Source organism: Cuculus canorus, chromosome 14 (genome assembly GCF_017976375.1).
Source record: "Cuculus canorus isolate bCucCan1 chromosome 14, bCucCan1.pri, whole genome shotgun sequence".
Taxonomy (NCBI): Eukaryota; Metazoa; Chordata; class Aves; order Cuculiformes; family Cuculidae; genus Cuculus; species Cuculus canorus.
Genome location: NC_071414.1, coordinates 12,733,434 through 12,754,129, shown reverse-complemented (window position 1 = coordinate 12,754,129; position 20,696 = coordinate 12,733,434). Strand labels below are relative to the sequence as shown.

The 20,696-nt window shown below is 42.1% G+C and overlaps 1 protein-coding gene across 8 annotated transcripts in view; it reads left to right on the top strand.

The window, feature by feature from the left end:
* The window catches only part of SGCD (sarcoglycan delta), a 378,321-nt gene extending 366,277 nt beyond the window's left edge, over positions 1–12,044 (top strand). For all 8 annotated transcript variants that reach the window (XM_054079590.1, XM_054079588.1, XM_054079593.1 and 5 more), the window contains 2 exons: positions 2,869–2,992; positions 4,632–12,044. In XM_054079590.1, coding sequence (XP_053935565.1) covers positions 2,869–2,992; positions 4,632–4,805 — 298 coding nt within the window. In that variant the 3' untranslated portion in view covers positions 4,806–12,044. The remainder of the gene's footprint in view (positions 1–2,868; positions 2,993–4,631) is intronic.
* Positions 12,045–20,696: the final 8,652 nt, after the last annotated feature.

Below are 20,696 nucleotides of genomic sequence, written 5' to 3'. Positions count from 1 at the left end.
AAGCACTGGTATGGGACTGGAAGGCTGTTCCAGTACAGGGCAGAAACCAAGAGCTGCTGCTGCTGCTGCAGATGAGTGCGTTTGCATTGTGGTTCCTGAACACTGTTTTGCACTTACAAGATTTATTTCTCAGTGGGCAGAAGAGCTACAAGATTAACAGATGAACAAATATATTGAGACAGCCAAGACATCAAAGAAATTGAAGAGTTACTAAGGCGTTGGAGAGCTAAAGAGTCACCTGGCTGTGGTTCTTAGGAATTATTTTATCCTCAGATTAGCTCAGCTGTCTTGGGGTTTGGACACATCCTCTGGTGAATTTAGCTACAGTGATATGTTCACTGGGATAGAGCTGATTTTCTTCCCCGTAGCTGCTGTATTTTGGATTTATTATGAAAATAATGTTGATAACATATATTGTTTTAGTTGTCGCCAGGTAATGCTTATGCTCAGCTGGGATAGAGTTAATTTTCCTCCCAGCAGCCCCTGCATTTTAGGATTAATATGAGAAAAATATTGATAATACACTGATGGTCTTAGTTATTACTAAGAAATCAAGGACTTTTTCAGTTTCCCATGCTCTGCTAGTGCGTAGATGCACAAGAAGCTGCAAAGGATATAGCCAGGCAGTAGACTCAAGCTGGCCAAATCGATATTTGATACCATGTAATGTCAAACTCGGTATATAGATGGGAAATTGGCCAGGGGCCAGGGATCACTGCTTGGGTTGGGCTGAATGCTGGTCATTGGTCAGTGAAGAGTTTGTTGCATGTCACTCATTTTGTATATTTTGTTCTTATTGTTGCTATTACTGTATTCCTTTTTCTCTCTTCTTTTGTTTTTCCTATTAAACTGTCTTTATCTCAACCCACAAGTTCTCCTTTTTTGTCAATTCTCCTCCCCATCCCACCAGCGTAGGGAATGAGAGAGAGTGGCTGCATGGTCCTAGTTAGCAGCTCTGTGATCCTAGTTCCTGGCTGGGGTTAAAATCACAGTGAGTGATTTAAGATACTACTGGCCTCAGCTCTCTGTTTCCCCTCTGCAGGATCCTGTCTCTGGAACAGAGGCAGCAGGAGGGAATATCTACCTGCATCCTAGCCACTGCAGCTCAGGTCCTGGGGACGTAGTGCGAGCAGAGCATCCTTCATTTTTGGGGGTAGATACTAGTTTTTAAGCTGCATCAAGAATGAGAGTATACTGTATCCCTGGGCAGAAATCTCCAGGGCAAATGTGGGGCAGACAGTGTGTTAAGCTACTGTAATGAAAACCACCAGAGTGCATGTGCCAGAGCCCTAAGGCTGTGTGCTGTGGCTATTTTTACCATAAAGAAATTCTAACATATATTGGAAGGGCAGTTATTGCAGTTGGAAGGTCAGAGGGAATCATATCCCAGGTAGCACTACTTACTGTCAATCATTCTTTGCAAGCTGCTTCTCCTCCATGCAATCTGCAATTCAGTCAGGAAAGAAAAAAGTAGCAGAAGTCTTAACCTTAGATTCCTCGTATAGGAACTAGGCAAGAGGTGATACCAGTGAAGGGATCATAAGGCTTATGTAAGAAGTAGCTTCCCTGCAGAAAGCAAACAAACAACAGGTCAGAAAGATCGTGCAGAGGCTGCTAACATTGAGACCATGCTCATTCCTTGGGTTGTGTATGCCTCAGTTCTTCCCTGAAATTTAGATTTAGTTGAGTCAGCCAGGAAATTATGGGTGAGTTTGGGGTCTTGAGGGAAAGCTGTTCAAAAAGCAGAATATGAAGACACCAACAAGAGGGAAAGTCTTAACTTCAGAAGTTCCACACATGGGGAGCTGTGCCTTTGTTTATTGAACTATCCGCTGCAAAAAATACAGCCAAATTCCCTCAGTCTCCTATAATGTTGTCTCAGTACCAGTAGGAGTCCATTTAAGAATACACTTACTTGCACAAGTGATTATAGATGAAGAGCAGAGGAACTAGTGAAGTGCCACCATGGCAATGCAAGCAAATCCTAAAAGCTGCCCAAGTAAGCTCGATGGTTGTGTGCTGCCCTTGTGCTTTGGTTTCCTCAGTGCTGCTTGCCCAAAGCAGGAGCTTCTTTCCAGTTCACCTGCCTGCTTCACCTGGGGAGATCGTAGTCTAGATTTTTTGATGGTACAGTAAATAAATGGTGATAAAATCAAGTAAAAGAATATTCCCTAAGAGGGAGAACTGGTTTTTTATTATCATTTTCAATACAGAAGGGCATAAGAGACTGTATTATAAAGAAGGGAAGAGACAAGTATAATACAAGATGGATAAGAAGCAAGGAAAACTGAACCTTGCACTTCTGCATCTTACAACATTAACCCAAATTGTCTGAACCAGAAGTTTTGGCTGTGTAGAGGCTTGTCAGATACCTGGATAGTGTATCCAGGGTTAGGAGGGGTCGAAGGGCCGGGGGAGAGGGGCAGGCTGGCATAAGCAGTGGGATGTGAGTGTAGGAGTGGAGATCGGGAATTTTGGGGTCTTCTGCCTTTTTCTTTTCATTGATTTCCTTAAACCTTTCTAAACCTCACATCTTGCATATAAGCAAGAAGATCATGGGGGAAACCCTTGCACATTTCAGCTTGTCCCGGCGTTTACAGCATAGTATAATTGTATACTATAGTATACGATAGTATAATTGCTGTGAAATGCTAGCTGGAAATGCTTGCTTGTGAAAGCAAGCTGGATTTGTGATGTGTTTTACGACGCTGTCCCTGAATTCTTTCCTGACTAAACCAGGCATGGAACTGAACATCAGTAGGTCCTAAGGTGCCTTACAAAGGGCAGGCCGGCTGCCCAAGATTACAGCCTGAGATTAAGTATGAATATTCAACCCGCAAGGCTCTGTATCTCCCTTTTCTGTTACAGACTGGAGTCGCCTACACGAGCGCTGGTGATGGAGGCTCCAAAAGGCATCGAGATCAACGCTGAGGCCGGCAGCTTGAAAGCCACGTGCAGGACAGAGCTTAGGCTGGAATCCAAAGATGGAGAGGTAAGGGAAAGATGTGAAGCCCTGCAGCAAAAACAAACCAAGCCACAGATCTCCTGCAGATTTGTAGCCTTCTGAGTCACTGAGCTGCTCTGTTTGAAGCACTGGTGTGAAGGTGCTAGTGAAGGAGGCCTTCCTAGCTTAGTTTCTGCTTGCAGTGATTGAACATATCATACGCAAACGAGCCTCACTGTGTGGCAAAGGCTGATTCATTATTTTTAAAGTGCTCAGATAATAGCTTCTGTTGTTCAAGCAGATTTATGCGGCTGTAAAATAGACTGTGCTCCTAAATTCTTTGTTTCCTTGTCATTTTAGAACAAGATTTACTTGGCCAACATAATTAAATCTTTTATCATACATTTTTTCTATAAGAAGAACTTAATTCACCGTTATTGATCTGAAAAGCTTTTGTAGCTGATGTTTCATTTTGGAAAGAAAGGGAACATTAGGAGACGCAGGTTGGTGCACTGGGGAAACTTCCAAAGAGGAAGAGAGAATAACTAAAACTGATAACACAAAATAAAAGTAAAATAGGTGTTGTGTTAAGCCTCTTCTGATGTTACAAAAATACATGGGCATACAGTTCTCATCCCCCATGCCCACCACGATGCCAGACACTGAAAGAGGTGGCTGAGAAGCTCCCGCTGAGGAACCTAACAAGAGCCTTAGCAGGAGGAAGTTCTCATTGAACACTAAGCTCCCAGGAACAGGGCTCCAACATAAGCTTTAACATTTTCCCATCTTAGTGTCAGGTATAATAAATAGAATGGGGTGTTAGGGTGTTGGTTGGGTTGGTTGGGGTTTTTTTGCATTTACTGTTATTTCTAAACGTTTACTTTTTAGTCCAAACCCAGATCATGGGTATTAAGAATGTTAAAAAAAAAAAAAAAAGTATTAATGTTTTTAGCACTAATTTGCTTTTAAAATGCATATTTTGACCTGTCTAATCAGGAGATTAGGTGGTTTGATCCTAAAAGTGTAGACTTACTGTAACTGCAAGATAAGACCAGAGACTGTCAGTCGCGCTGTAATATTCTGGTGTGCAAGTTATCTTACGCTGCTTTTCTCAGTGATGTTAGGGCACTCTCCTGTAGCTGCTATGTGTCTAAGAGCTGCCAAATGTTCACTTCTATATTCTGTTTTGTAAGAAGAAATGTTGTGTTGCAGCATTTAAATTATTTTTAATATACATAAAAGTATTACAAATGTACATAAAATATACATAAAAGTGAGCACTGCACAGCTGTCAGCATAACTGGCAATGGGATTATAGTGTCAGAAGTCACAGTGGAGGAGAGGAGCTGTTGCACGGGTGTTAACCATACACACTCCCAACCTCACCTTGGGGGTACTTCTGGTCGGGTTAACCCAAATACAGAGGTGCCCCGGGAAGCTATGAGCCAAAACACCAGCGTGGGCAGATCAGCAGGATCAAACTAGAGGCCTTAGCTGTCTCGTGGTAAAGGCAGATCGTATGCTCACTCAGATTTGTATCAGACTTTCTCATCCTCATACACATGCCTACCCAGTTTTTGTAGCAGCTGAGCTGTCTAAAAGAGGATTTTTTTAAACACAAGATCAAAAATAACAGCTTTCCACTAATTCTCTCTTTCTTTCTCTCTCTCCCTCCCTCCAACTTCAGATAACATTGAATTCTGCAAAAATCAAACTACCTAACTTGCCTCAAGGATCTTCCTCTTCCGCAGGGTCCAGGCAAAAAATCTACGAGCTCTGTGTGTGTCCCAATGGGAGGTTATTTCTGTCTCAGGCAGGCAGTAGCTCCACCTGCCAGATAAATACAAGCGTCTGCCTTTGAGAGACAATTTGCAGAGGGGCATCGCAGGCAGCACAAAAGCCAGTTCTGGTCTCACAGATTGCAGCTGCCAACTATTTTTACTAGAACACAGAAAGCCTATCAAAGACTTTTTTTGTGTGTGCGCGCGCGTGTGTGTGAATATATATATAAATATATATATACAAAATATATATATATATCCTCTGTGTAAAATGATGTTTCAGTACAAGGAATCCCAGGGTGACCCTGTTACATTTGTGTAGCATTTCTCTTTCCCACACCAAAATTTACTGGTCCGATCTGCTGAATTGGATTTGATGCTCCCCTGGACCCTTCTGTATTAATATAGTCTAATGAACGCCCCTCGTTTTTGATCATGTTCTCAGAGCAGTGGAATTGTTGGCAGGGCAAGACCCTGGAACATATGTAGACCCACCAAGATACAAAGGGAAGAGAAGCATCTCTGATTATTTTTGCACCATTAAATCAGTGGCATGAGAAGAAAAACCCAAACAAAACCAAAACCAACAAAATAGACAGATGCGCTGTACTGATCACCTAGAGTGATCTAAGATACTCGAGGTTAAATAGCACTCTGATTTTTGCCTAAAGCTTGCTCTTTGTTGGGAGAGATGGTTTGCACTTGGCCAGTAGAAAAGTCCAGATCTTCTTGCTGGAATAATCATGTATTTTCCTAGAGGGCTTTGAGACTTGCCTGTGCATGGCCAAGGATGGCTTGTGCTATTCAGATGTGACACATCAGCTCTAACCCTAGCCTAAAGTCATCTCTGTGCCAACTAAACTGGTGTTGCATTTAGTTCATGGAGGAAAAAATTGCAAAATTCTGACTAAATAGGAAAATCCTGATCCTCCTTAATTAACAAGCATCCTGGATCTTCTACACACTCTCCATTAGCACCTTTAATTTTGAAAAGATTTGGTGTGAAGGTGTAAAAATTTCAGATTTGAACATTGTCTGTCATTACCTATAGAAACCTATTCTACCCATAAAAACAGAGAAATTCGTACAAATTAGATGTGTGGTGTGGATGCTCTGCCAGAATTTTTGTCATTTTTCTTTTTAGAATATACAGCCCAAGGTCACTTAGATTTGGTGGAGACTGCAAAAATCAGAGATGCTGATGATGAGACTTTTTAAAGTATTTATAAAGATTTTGACAAAGCCAGATTACTGGAAAGCAAGGGCTTTGGATGCTGGTTTGTCTAGAATTTGAGCCCCAAAATCTCTGTGGTTGAATCTTCTCATGGTTGCATTTTTCCGTATTTTAAAGTCTAGGAGTCACTTACAGGCAGGATAAACCACGAAATCTGATCTGGTAATGTTACTTCCACTGTTCAAGTTTTGAAAAATAACGAGAAGAGCCCAGATCGCTGAATTCTGACTCATAATTGCATCCACATGCATGTAAAAATCCTTGAAAAATAAATATACTAATTACTGCAAAAATATCCAAGTTGCAGTAAATCTCACAAGGACAGCAAGATTTCTAAGCCACTGAGATGCTTTTGAAAATATTACCTCGTGCAAACATGACAGATCTGCGCCCATCCCTAGTAATATCTAAGCCAAGCTGGTATTCTTCAAGTGATCCACAAGATAAAATGTAGCTGACAGAAATCTTTAGAAATAATTTAGTCCATTCCTTTTTAAGAGATTTCCATGTATTTTCTTGGGGTTTGGAGAGTACCAGAGTTTGATTTATTTAATTTTTTTTACGTGAACACTTCTGGCTTAATCCAAAACTGACTGGACTCAAAGGAAAGATTTCTATGGAGTTTAGAATGGATGTGTTGCTGACTAACAAAGCAGCACGCTCATAAAATTTATTCCTGAGAGTGGATTGAATGATCTACTTTTATTTCAATAATGCTTTCCGATTAATTAATGAATTCAAAATATTTGTCAATGAATGATTCCTGTAATTATTTTGTCTTGAGTCAATGTTTGAATGCAAAGGGTCACCCAGGATAACAATTGTATTGGGACACGGGACTATACCATCTCTGTTCAAAGAGGGGAATTGTGCCTATGCCTTAAGTCAATGCACTCAGCAAGGAGAAGCACATCATATTTATCTTGTTATTAAAACTAGTTTATTTGGGGGGAGGGATAGGAGGGTGTCTTGGGAACTGGTTGTACAACTTAAAACAGATATTAATGAAATGCATTAAGACCATAGGGGCACCTAGAGTGATACAGCCTTTTTTTTACCATGTTATATATAGCAAAATACTGTGTACGTTACCTCTGGGACTGTAACTGAAGTCCCATTCATAGTCCTACATTTACTGTAGAGTTTTTTTTTCACTGTTTCATTTAATACTGATAAAAAATCCTTACAGAAAGCGCGGCCCAATTCATAAACAAATCCCATATGAGCATTTTTTGAAGACGTGCTGCAGGAAGAGTACGCTGTACAGAAACAAGTTGCATTAGCCTGCCCATCCCCAGGAGTGATGCCGGTGAGGAAGGCAGAGCTGGATGCAGGGATTGACCCAGCAGGGATGCTGCATCCTCATTACCATGCTCTGCTCTTGAGAGTCTGGTGCCTCAGTCCTCATCCATGCACCCTCTGGTTTCTCTGTGGAGGGTTTTCATCCCAATATATTAATTTTGAGTGGCTGGTCTTCTCAGCTGGGCCTTTGGATGAAGTTGTCATTTTCTCATATCAGAAAGGCCGTGAAACTGCTTAAGGACATTCAGCCTTTTATTTATTATGTATTTCTATGGGGGGGCTGTTAGGGAAAAACATTACACATCTGTGCCACCACTGCAGATACTCCTCTGAGGTGAACAAAGGGTACTTTCGTTATGCCTCTGTTAAGGAATTCTAGTTGCTTCTACATATTTCACAATCATTTTTCCATCTTAAAAAAGCATGAAATGATGTGCTGTGTTCAAAGATGAGGAATCGTTGAACCTCTAGAGAGACTTGTAAATCATTTGAGCCCCACTTGACTTTCAAGACAGTGTTTTTGGTGATGCTGCCTGTGCTTGTTGTTGGCCACACCATTGGTCCCCTGTTGCTCAGTGAGAGGCAATCCAGGCCAAACAAGACTTCGTGTCCAAGATCCCTGGGGAAAACCAGGCATTTTGTTTAAAAAGCAGTGTACAAACACATAAAATATACACAGAATCTCACGCTGCACGGTTTGTTGCTGGGGGCTGTTGTGGAGCAACCGGCTTACCTGCTGGATGAGGCAGATGCATGAGAGTCATTTTTTCTCCTGCCTTCCCCAGAAATCCCTCACAGTTGTGATACCTGTGTGCTTTGGGTTTCCCTCAGTCCATTTAAATTAAAGCCTCCTTGGCTGGAATTTCATCCATATGCTCTGCCTGCCATCTATAAAACTCCAAAACCAATCAAGGGTTTGTATATTTCTTTATGAATCGGGCCTGCAATTCAGTTCAGCTGAATTTGCTATTTGGGGAGGTGACGTTTATCTCAAATCATAGTTTAGTTTTACCTCCCAACACTAAGGCAAGGCTGGGGTAGGCGGTGGATTTGTTTCAACTGAGCTTGATGGAAGAGATGCCAATGACTTCGCTGCCTGAGCGAGGAGAGGAGCTGGATAGGTGAAAATTCAGGGCACTGATGGCAGTGGAAACTCTGCCACCCTTGGAGTCGCTGTGGGACCGAACCCTGATTCGTCACTGCGTGCGAGTCTGCATTGCAGCTTGTGAGCATTAAAAGGTCATTGAAATGCTGATCAACAGTCTGTGATACTAATGTCAATATACCTTAGGCAACCGTGAATACTGCAGTTAAAGACAAACGTGTTTATATATTGTAATTCTTAACTTTTTAGGGCTTCAGGACCTTGTTAAATTTGCTTTAAATGTGATGCTTTAGTAAGCAGTCAGGAAGATGACTGTCAGTGCTCACCTGTACACCTGTACCTTACCCACATGCAGAGGCCCTTCTGCTCTCACAGGTGAGTTAGGATGATTTTGCTAAAGCAAAAAGACTTTTCCATTAGCAAAAGCAGAGATCCTAATACTGATTATACAATTATATCCATTCTCCAGTTCTTTCATGGGGGTTTTGTGTTTCGTTTGGTTTTTTTACACTTTCTGAAGCATATTACTCAGTAGTCTGTGAAATGAGTAGCTGAAGAGTACAAAGAAATGTTAACACTGAAAGAAGTCATCAAAAGGGGAAGACGGTAACAACTAAAATATGTATAAGACCTCTCCTAGGTGTACTTTTTTTAAAGAAACAAGCATGCCTGAGAATGATTTATGTTTCATTCTCAGTCATGTGCTGTCAAACAGCTGTATTTTGAAAGGGGCTTTTTTTTTCTCCTCTGATCAGAAATATATATTTGCACAAGCAAAAAGGTTTAAGGCATAAACCTAAAAATGTCATCTGCAATATACAGGTTAGCAAAATTATGTCTAAATTTAAAAAAAAAGTTTAAAGAAAGATTCCCATGGAACTTGTGAAGATGTCAGGCTAGTTCACATAATACCTAGTCTGCAAATACAGATGCTCTTAAAGGAAATTAGCTTTTGTTGTCCTAAGATGTGCACACACACACACAAATATATATATATACACATGCTCACATACACATGTTTACAACAAAAGCCAGTTTTCTTTATATTTATTGTTATGGCTTTAAGTTGCACATTGCAAAAGAGAGTGAGACAAAGACCAAAGATTTACAGAAATCCATCCTTTCTCTGGTTGCTCTCACACCTGAAATGCGTTAATTTAATGGTGCTTTTTCAGACTGGGCTGGAAAATGCAGGTTTATCGCCAAGATGCATTTGAGAGAGTGAAGTGGCAGGAAAACTCTAACTTCTTTAATGAGGAAAAAAAGGAAATAATGTGAAAAATCTCTTAATGTGTGCAGAGGGCAAGGTTACCTGAAATTTGAAATGTGAAGAAATAACCAAGAATGCTAAAAGACATCATCCTGGGCTGAAAGTATAAATAAATTGATAAAAAGCACTGACTGTCCACTTACCTGCAGTTGAGCATTAGCAGATCAGGAACTCCAGTAGCTGCTTGGTGAAGAAGAGTAACTGTGCCATAATGATTTCATTTTAAAAGTGCATAGAGTAAAACCACAAAAAGTTAGAGGCTGTGTTCTTTTTCTTCTTTTTTTTTTTTTTATGGCTGACATTTTAGATTTTGAAATGTCATCATCCAGAATTCACCCCAGCAAACGCAGGGCACGTTCCTGTGAAGCTTTGCCAAGCACTGGATTGGTGCTTTTCAAATGTGAAAATACCAGCCTGTTTATTGCCATTGCTGTTGAAGAACACAGCTCAGCAACATTTTTGCTTTCCCCATTTTAACCTTTTTCCTCAGTTCTGAAATTGCTATGTGATATTCGGTGTCCTGCCACACACAGGGACGTGCACAGGTGGCCAGAAGCCCTGAACCCCCATTGTGTCCCTTCTCAATCTCACATACCCCTAAAAAAACCAAAACCTACATGTAGCAATGGCACTAAGGTGAAATCTGGGACTTTTAGGTAAATTCTGCACTGCAATTGCAGTGTTTTCACAGCTGATGTAGCTGAGTTTACAGCTGTGAGTGGAGCAGGGTTAAACACTGACGTGGCACTGATAAGATAATTCAAGCAAGAGTGGAGTGAATTAAACAAGGCAGGTAGGAGGGAGAGGGAAGAAATGGTGAGAGACATCACCCTAATCACAGTAATGCAGGAAACTTCTCTGTTTACACTATTATTCTTTAGATTAATAACATCCATTTTACTAAATATGGTAGCAATTATGCTTGATCTTGCCAGGTGCGCACTGGAATTACTGTCACTGAAACCACTTACAGCTTGGGCTGTTCAAGATTGCTAGGGTGTTGTTTCCATCCACAATAACCACAGTGGTTTGGGGCTTGGATGGAAATTACAGTGAATAGCTTGTATTTAGAAAGCTTTTAAGTCTGCTGTGGTTGAGAAGCCCATGCTTATGCACAGACAGCCCGGAGGCATTATCATTTCAGACTCTCTTGTCCTGCCATTTGAATTGTATTGTGCCCTTGTGAAAAGCAGCGCACTTTATATAGGAAAAGTTGAATATTTAAAGCTGCAGGATTTTTATCTGAAGTGAAGAAGAAAATATAATCATAGTGCTCCACTGAGATTTCCCATCCAAGTCACTTTAAACTAGAGGTGTAAGTCCCTTAAAAATTAATTTGCTACAAGTGTAATTCCTGCGGGAAAGTTAGCACTGGTGTCACTCCCAGGAAATGTCTCACGTTTACTGCAGCTCAAGGCTGGGATTTTCTGCCACTAGTCGGTACAGACGGGCTGCCTGTTCGGAGGAAGCCAGATTTCCTTTGAGGCAATTCATCTCTGTGGATTGAGTTTTTGTTAGTTTTTAACCGGTATTTAAAAATAGGAAGGATTTGTCCACTGTGAAGTGATATGTAATTGTATGTTTGTCTCACATTTAGTTGGTTTATTATTTCTGCCAGCAAGAGAAGATATCTGAAGGAGAAATTCGTGTGAAAGTGTTACATTTACATTGTGCCCTGCTACCAAATGCTTTAGATAAAAACATGCAGCCTTAGTTAAACAGTCTTTTCTTCTAAGATTAAAAAGGACTCTTTGGAGCCTTTCATCAAGTTCTACCCAAATGGAAAGTCTTACCATTTCTAAAATATTTGCTGTTGTAGGAATAGTCTCATTGCAAAGCAGAGGTCATGTGCGTCTTTGCATGTAACAGGAATTTTAAATTGCATTGTACTTTCACATTTTTGCCCCATTCAAAAAGCTTAACCACTGATAGGAGATAAAGCATTCCGAAGCCAGCTACTGCTAAATGCATTATCACTTTCTAAAGCAATGCAGTTTCTTTGGTCTGTTAAAAATTTCCACATAACGGAGTACTTGAAACATCTTGAGGCAGGCTGACGCTGGAGAGCAGAAGAATAATTATTTGTGGGTGGTTCTATTTTTATCAAAGGCTGGATTGTAGATGAAAAAATACTGCTGTTAGAGTTTCTCCCACACTTACTTAGCTGCAAACACCACCACCACCCAACACTACAGCTAGATTTCTCTGGGGCAGCTGCCTTACAGCAGGGAGTTAGCTCCTTTGCTAAGTCAGAGCCTGATAATTTTGTCTTCGTTTGGGTCCTCCTCTGGCCTTGTGCACTCAATATCAGTTTTTACTGATGTAACAGATAATGAAACACTTCAGCAGTATTAATTATCTTACAGATAATATATATCTGCATTCTGAGTGGTATCAATAGTGCTGGTAGCTGCTGGTTGCTGTTCTAACAAGCCTTTGACCACCTTGAAGGCATCAGCAGTAAGGCCAGAAGATGCAGCTGAGCAGCCCTTGAAGCCGCTTCTGGTTTGCTTTGGTAACACCTGTACAGTATCTGAGGGGATGCCGTGAGGATGGTACCATGGTACGCTCCCTCCACTTGAGAAATCATAGGGTAGGAGAGGTTAATGAGTGGCTTTGCCTGTTCTCCTTTATCTCCATCCCATCCTATTGCCAGGTCCTCCCGCTAGAAATAGCTGCCAGGCATGATGCCTGCCTTGGGAGACTGGGCTGGAGCAGCAAGACAGGGCCGTTCACAGTACAGGGATTTGACTCTGAGGCTGGTGTAGATCAGGATTTGGCTCCATTTAACTCACTGGTAGCCTATACTGCCTGAGGGTTTGGCCCTAACGGTTTAGCACCTTTTGTGAAATCAAAAGGAAGACTTTAGCTGTCCTGTCCAAAGCACAGCCTGAGTGCTCCTGGAGGCTGCGTGGGACGCGGGGCTCCTCGTACCTCTGGGGTTTTCTTGTCACATAGGTGCTGACAAAGAGCTCAAGCCACTGCCTGAAAATGGAGGCATGTTCATCCAGCTTGACTCCTTGTCACCACCACAAACGATACTGGAGTTCAGGTGGTGATTTGGTGGGTAATGTGGGAAGCTGGAGGTACGGCCGGGCGGGCGCTGGGGTAAGGCATTCGCGGAGTGGCTCTCACAGGGCAGGCACTGCCGGAGGAATTCACTTTCTTGTCCCCTTCTGTGGCTTCTCAGAGTGAGCACGGCAGTGAAGATGAACAGATCCTGCCCTTGATAGGCAGAGTAAGAGCATGCCAGAAACCTCATAAAGAGGAGATTTAAACAATTGCCGGACACTATGTTTATTGAAGAAAGGTTCAGCCAACAGCATTCACACCTGAGTTTCTTCCTGGATCAGAGCTTTTCCTGAGCCACGACCCAGATCTCAGTCTGGACCTGCACTACGCAGTAGTCTGAGGGCAGGGAAGCGATTGACCTGCTGGGTCTGACTCAGATCCTTTTGGGGTTCGGGGTTGGGGTTTTTTGCCCACACCCCATTTGAATTAGTCTCCTTGTGCACGAATGCCATTAGAGTTGTTGATATTAATGCAGTGTTGATATTCATGCAAGGCAGACCCAACAGCAAAACAACATTCGGTGTGAGTCAGAGCAAAACCTCTTCATCTACAGCAGTAGCATAAAAGGCATGACCCATACGCTATAGCAGTTTTCATCTGTGGTGGTAAAATACTTTGTCTGACCTCTACTCTGATGACCTTGATTGTGTAAACAGGAAAAAATGAATTTGAAGTCTTATCACAGTTCTCATTAAGAAATTCAGATTTGTTTGGCTTTTTTCTTTCTAATTTATGTATGTGTGCGGTTGTGTGGGAAAATATAAAGCTTTTTTTGTATCAAATAACATCAATCCTTGCACACTCTATGCAAAATTTTGTAAGCATTGCAATAATGCTATGGATTACACAAGGAACTATTTTAACTTTATTACACTTTCTGTATAAAAAAAGAGTTTGTATTTAAACGATTTCAACTGCGATCTTGTAAAATATATTAATAAAATAATGATTGTTAAGAAGGCAAGAGATGTTGTAGGTTTTTTGTTTGTTTGAGCAAGGCAAACATGAATTAAGTCTGAAACATTCATATGTCTCCAGGATACACATAAGATACGTCTGGAATTATTTCAGTATATCTGTATGTCCATAGAATATAACAGACTAGAGCATACTAGTTATCCATTGCACAGCATCAAGTCCATGGATATATTCATTCCACAAATGGTGTAGAGGGCAGAATAAGAATCCCTGTGAACAGCTGTCAGAAGACAACCTGTCATCGTCAAACCAAAAACAAATCTTCCCATTGGGGAAAGTTGAGTTACCAAAGTTTCCTTACAGTTTTGTTGAACTTCTCACCCATCTCCTAGCTTTAGAGTCTCACAGCCAGAAGGCGTTGCAGCCATTGAGGTCCTGCCTGAGCATCATAACCTCTCGGAGAGGATCGCTATCTCTACCAGTAGAGAGGCTCTGCTGCTCCAAACCAGCAGGAACACGAAGTTTTCCGAGGTGGATCAGAGGGGAGGTGCATGTGTCCGGCAATAAGCCCTTCCCTGTGCGCAGCATGGGCAGCAAGAGCTCAAGACTGCCTGCAAAAAAATAATAAATAAAAGAAAAACAGCAGCCTGTACCAACTCACAGAAAGCCCCTTGAAAACCTCTGGCTACTTTAACGATCCATCAGTTTCGTTTTAATTGGCTAACTAATCAGATGCTCATGGGTGGCTCTGCACATGCCAGGCAATCACTTGTGAGGGAGTTTTGCAGGAGCTGGGTTTTAAATATGAATTTGTTTGCCCTGAATTTTGTCAGTAAATGAGAGCATTGATTGAGGCTCATTATGTGAACGAACAGCAAGAATTCAATCCGGCTGAAAAGATGTGCGTGCCTTCCAAGCGCAGAGTATGAGCCCAGTCCTCGCAGCTGAGACACTGCCAAAATCCAGGCTGTAGGGATACTTGTTTACTGCTTTGTACAGGCTACTGTTTACCAGGCTTCAAATAAGTTCACTCAGTACTGTTTGTTGGACGTGCACAGTCTTTTTCTCGCTCGCTGCGTTTTGGACTGTTTGCACTTTTAAAAAAAAAATAAAATTCAAAAAGACATCTTTCAGCTGAACTTCAGCTGCAATTCTTGGCCTGAATTTGGAATTTCTAGCAAACTGACAAAGAAATAATTCATTAATTAACCCCCATGAAGAAGCACGTTGGCAGGAACTTCACAGCACCCGCAGGAGATGCAGCTCTACGTAGCTGCATGGGCAGCATCAGCACCGCCGTGGCAGACAATGGCCAGATCCTTCCCCAGACCCAGCAAGTTCCTCATCAGCTGCCTGTAAATGTGTTCTGATTTAAGCAGTGAGTATTATGAAATTCAGCAGCTTATTTGCAGAGCGCCCATGCTAGAAATTCAAAGTGTTGTACTCAGTAGCAGCAATTTGTTAACCATTTTTTAAAGCCTTGGAAGCTGTAGCTAAAAACAGGATTTGTCTTTCAAAATTGACTCCTGGGAAAATGATCAAAATGTAATTTCTTCCCAGGTATTTTGCCTTCCCTTTTTAAGAAATGCTTCCCAATCTTTGCTTTCTTTCATTGTACCCCTATATATAATTTATTGTTTCATTTTTATTTTCCTAAATGCAAACAGAAAAGGTGAGCCAAACAAAAATAAGAATTACAAAAGCAGAGAAGAATCATAGAGATCAAATGAGTTCATTTCATAATCTGTAAAATAACAACTTCAACATTTTAAAATTTTATGTGCACACGGGTTTTTTCTATTTTTCATCTCAGTACAGACAAGTCGCTGCTGCTCAAGTTCAGTTGTTAAATCAGGGTGATTACTTTTACTTTTATGAACAGTGTCCAGAAATCAGTGATGAGACATATCTCGTTTTAGCAGTTTTTCTCTAGTGCTGTGACCTTGATTCTTCTCTCCTTAAACTGAACAGAAAAATCCTCCTGAATTTAGTGATGAAAGTTCAGACCTAAATAGCTCCAGTGCCAAATGTATCCCAGAGGAAAATTATATGGCCTCATTTAATAGAGAAAAGGCAAGAAGTCTGGCCAGCAGCTAGAACTTGGCTCTTTTTTTGCAGTCATTTCAGAATAAAAAGCAGAGTGTAGGTAGTCTTTAAATATTTGATTCATACTATCAGGCTATTGTAATATACATTACTGATATGATCTGCACTTTTTAAAATTGGGGTTTGTGAATAGCCCTTCACATAAGAGCTCTGCTTCAGGCCATCACACAGCTAAGCTGCTGTAACGTCAGTAGTGGTATTTTCTCCGTCACACCTACAGGGACACGTTTTTACCTTGCTTCTAGGCTTTGCTTTCAGTCTCATAAACAGCACGGCTGTGCAGGCAGAAAGCAAGCACTGCCTCCTAGCTGAGGAGTGCACGCGACCATCTGCTTTGCTCCATTCAGTGGGTGCATGTAGAAGGGATAAAAAAACACAGAACACCTTTTAGATCTCTGAAATAACCTCATTTGGCTTGGTTTTCTGCTACCCCACCACAGCATCCAGCTGCTAAGGCAGAGTTAGTGGCAGCCTGGGCTCTGGCTGGGACTGGACCCTTCCCAGGGCTCCTAGTCCCATCTCTCTTTCCTCAACAGCCTTAATCGCAAGCTCCTGCCTGAGCCAGACAATGAAACAAAAATATTTTAAATCACAGCATAACGCACAAGCACAAAATAAGACCTCAGTGCTGCTCAGTATTTCTGCACCTTTTCAAGCAAAAAATACCTCTACGTTACCTGCCCTAACTCTACTTTACAACTTGAGTTTAGCAGCTGAGAGCTCCAAGCCAGCTGAAAGATGCTGGATGTGGCCGAGATGGGTTTTTATTCACTGAATACCAATCTTGCATCTGCTTTGCCAAACTGGGGAGATGTAACAGAAAAAAAAAAAAAAAATCAAACAAAAAGACAAGAAATGGTACCTGCACATGCCAAAACGTGATGCTGTATCTCTGTACAGCTGCCACTCTTTGCCTGAGTCTCTCTCCTTCGTCCAACAAACGTGCTGCATCTCCTGACCTGTGGGATGAGGTTTTGGTGAAAGCTGTTGCAGCTGGGATTGGCTGCACCCCATCGACTGCAATCTGCTGCATCTCCAATGCAGTCAGGACCTGGGCAGCAGGATGGAGAAATATCCTGCTCCTCCCAGCATAGTAGGATGGAGCCACACAAGTGCACAGGATTCTCCATAGCAAGACATTCCCTCCCTGCCATGGCAAGAAGCCTGTCAGGAGGGAGGAGATGTGGTTTTACCCTAGTGTGTCCCATATGATGTATTTATATGTGTCTCAGTGCTCTTATGGGAACAGACTGAGGGATCCCCAGGGATGAAGTAAGAAGCATTAGAGTTGACCATGGTCCCAGAGAGGGCCATGTCTCTCTTAATCCCACCCCCAACACAACCTGCCTTTGCAAACCAGAGTGATGAAAAACTTCTTGTCGCTTTCCAGTGTCAGCAGGCTTAGGAATAATAACTGACTGATTGGGAATTGTGTGCGAATGTGTCTGTTTGTGCGCATGCATGCATGGGTTTGTGGGAAGATATGTTTCTGAATACAGTGTTATTTTTGTGTTAGTTGTAGCAATTCCCAAAAGGATTTGGGTATTTCAATAAACTCCAATCTCAAAAGAGACTTTTTGCAACACAATCATCTTGAACCATAATAACTAAATTTGAAAATAACTAGCATCTTCTATAAAGACATTAAAACATCTATAGTGGAACCATCAGGATGTAAATGCCATGGGAGTTCTGCATACATACATACACATGATTAACAAAGAAAAAAGAAAGGAGAAAAGCACTGTCACTTCCAAGAAAACCCACAACCTACCACCTACACAATGAACTTTTAAGCACAGAATGCAACATCCAATGAATTATTTATGAATTAATTTGCAATGAACAGTTTAGCAGTCAAAGGAAACACAAACTGGCAGCACAGCCCTGCCTGGGGTGATGGCAGGGGACACAAGTGTGCTGTTCCTGTGGCAAGAAGACATTTAGCAGTATACGTGATGAGTTGTAACACTAAGGAAGTTTAAGACAAAAGTACAATTCCTAGCAACCGCCAGCCTGGTGTACTAATATCCTAACATAGCCCGTGACCCCACTTGCACGCTGCAGTGGCACATGCCATCGCTCATCCTGTGACAGGTGACAGACGAGCACCTTTGTTCTAGAGACATCTGCTATGGCTGTAACCACTGGCAGGTGGAGTCACCCACTGCCTTACACCTTTCCCCCCATCACAATCTTTTTATGCTAAGCTAAAACACAAGTGCTGCTTAAAGGCTAATAACAGGACCAATGAAATCAGGATATATAAAGGCCACATCCTGTTTTTAAATTAGACCTTTATAGGCAGGCTGTAAAAGGGGCTGTCCCTGCCTGGCGCTGGAAGGAGCTCTGCGCTGAGGGCTCCACACCAGCAATGGCCATTAGCATGACATTACCTTAATGGGTTTGTGGGTCTTTTTTTCTCGTCCTCAGCTGAGATCCCTGGTTCACCTGTGCGGCTGCAGCTGAGCTCCAGTCCCGATGCTGGCTGTGCAGCACCATGGCATGCTCTCAAGCTAATCGGGTGCTGCATGCTTTATTTCTCTAAAGCAAATATGGATCATGGACATAAACAAACTTGGCTGTATTCCTGCAAAGCTGAGAAATCCATTCAGTAACTCCTGGGGCAGGTACTGGGCTGATGTAGGAGCTAACAGGTGAACACAGGCAAGAGAGGCTTGGGAGAAACCAAAAGCGAGCAGGCATGTTGGTCTGGACTGTACTGCTTCAGGTCCTGCGGCACTGCGAGGCACAAGCTGTGCTGGGTCACATCTACTTGTGCAAATAGATAAGGGACGCTTCCCAACAGAGCTCCTGACTGCTGCAATTCAAATAGTTTAGAAACGGCTCTTTGTTTTCATTCACTTCTGCAGCAACACCAGATTCCTTCCCCATTCCAGTGAGGTGGCTATCTGTGCTCCCCCTAAAGCACAATACTTCTAAGCATGGTTTAGCTCCCTTTCCAGAATGACTTTCACAGTGGTCACTTTTCTGCAATAGATACATGTCAGCTGTCCTTAGCCTTGCCTGTGCCTGTCCCCGAGCCCAGCAGGGTAGTGCACAGTCCTGCCAGCCAGGTGGAGCGTGGGTATTTTTCTTGTCTGTGCCAGAAAGGAAGCACCGTGTCTAGACAGCCAACATTTCTCTGTGAGAAAAAGAGCAGCATTGCACACCCCAGTAGGTTTGATTCACACCTGTGTAGGCTCTGAATCATGAGGTGAAGACATGATCTTTCCCAAAAGCAAGTGCGAAGCGTACCTTTGCGTTGCCTTCCACCACTGAAAGTAAAAAGCAGAAAGATGCTGTGATAGTCTACAGAAGTTGCCATCTTCTGACCTTAGGAGCCAGGTGAAACATTTAAAACACCCTCACAGGTCAAACTCTGCTCAGACTTTGGCTGTTGGGAGGATGGTCAGTCTTTTCCCTCCTAAAGAGAGCAGATCAGGCAGAGTAGCTGAGGACACCAGAGCCATAAGATTATTTTCCTGAGATTTTTTTGCCTTTTTCTTCCTTTCTGCTTTCTCAATTGACTTCTGGACCTGAAGCCTCTTCCACGTGTGCTTGGTATCCATCAAATCAAACACGTGGCTGGGACAAAACTGATAAGCACTATGAGACAAGGAGGAACCTGGGTTTTGGCAGTTTTGCAGGACAAGGATGTTGCACGTATGACTTCTATCGCAGAGCGAGAGGAATGATCACAGGAAGGCAGATGGAAGCTAGTGGAGCCCATGTGTCTCAGGGGTGAGAAAGGGAGGGAGGCACAGGCACCAGCTTCCTCTAGTGACTGATGGATCTTACTTGTCACATTTTTCCCTCTCACTTATGAAGTCCTTTGTAACACCTAACAAGCGTCTATCTGAGTTTGGGAGATGTCATATGTTACTTATGCAGGAACTGCTTCATTAGCTATGACTGCTTCTGTGACTATGTATTGGTTTTACTTTAACTTTTCATGGTATTTCTTTCACAAACACTCTCTTTCTGGTAAGTCTTTATGGTAACTGGAGGAAGAGGAAGAAAAAAAGTCAACAAAACGTATGCCTTACTCATTTTCTTAGTTTTCTTTTTCTGATTTGATTTTTGGATCTCAGTGGATGATGATGATGTGGTCTACTCCCTTCCTGAGAAACATGAGACTGAAACAGCCACCAGATCAAATCAGGAAGGCTATAAATAAATAATAAAATACATAATAATTGAAGAATATTTTCATCTCTGCTTTGCATGAGAACGGCAAGGAAGACATTAAGATAAGGCTTAGAAGGTGCAGGAATGGAGATGGCAGGAAATTCAGGTTAAACAATTAATTCAATAAATTACAATGAATTATTTGCAATTTAAAAACATTTATAAGCTGCTTAATTCCATTAGCATTGCATGGCTTATATAAAGTGGCCCATAACTGCATATTAAAGAAGGACCTGTCTTTTTGTGTTTTCATCTCACCACTTAAAAAATAACGAGGTGAGGAGCGCAGTGCCCTAACCAGCCCATCATGCAACAGGCTGAAAGCTACAATGCACATCTTAGGGCACTCTGGGCTGCAGGAGAAATCCAGATGCAACAGGAATACACGCACCATGCTTGGGACCACTGAGAAACCACACTCCTTCCTCAGAGGTGAAGCCGACCTAATGCTGTAATGGCTTCAATATCATGTGCACCAGAAGTCACTGCTAGCTGGTTGTAAAGAGACTTGAACTCCAGAAAATAACTGCATCTGACCTGACTGTAATTACTCAGTTTATAAGAGCAGTTACGACTTGGGGATATTGTTATTTTACCTTCAACAGAATAGAAAGAACAAGCTTCATTGAACATGCCTAACTCTTGCTTTAGGAGGACCTAAAGAGAGACCAGAAATGTCAAATTCACCTCCTGCCGTCACAAAGAAATGGAGAATTACCAGTCACTGAGTCTGCATCACCCAAATACCCATCAGCCAGCCACATGGTGCTACA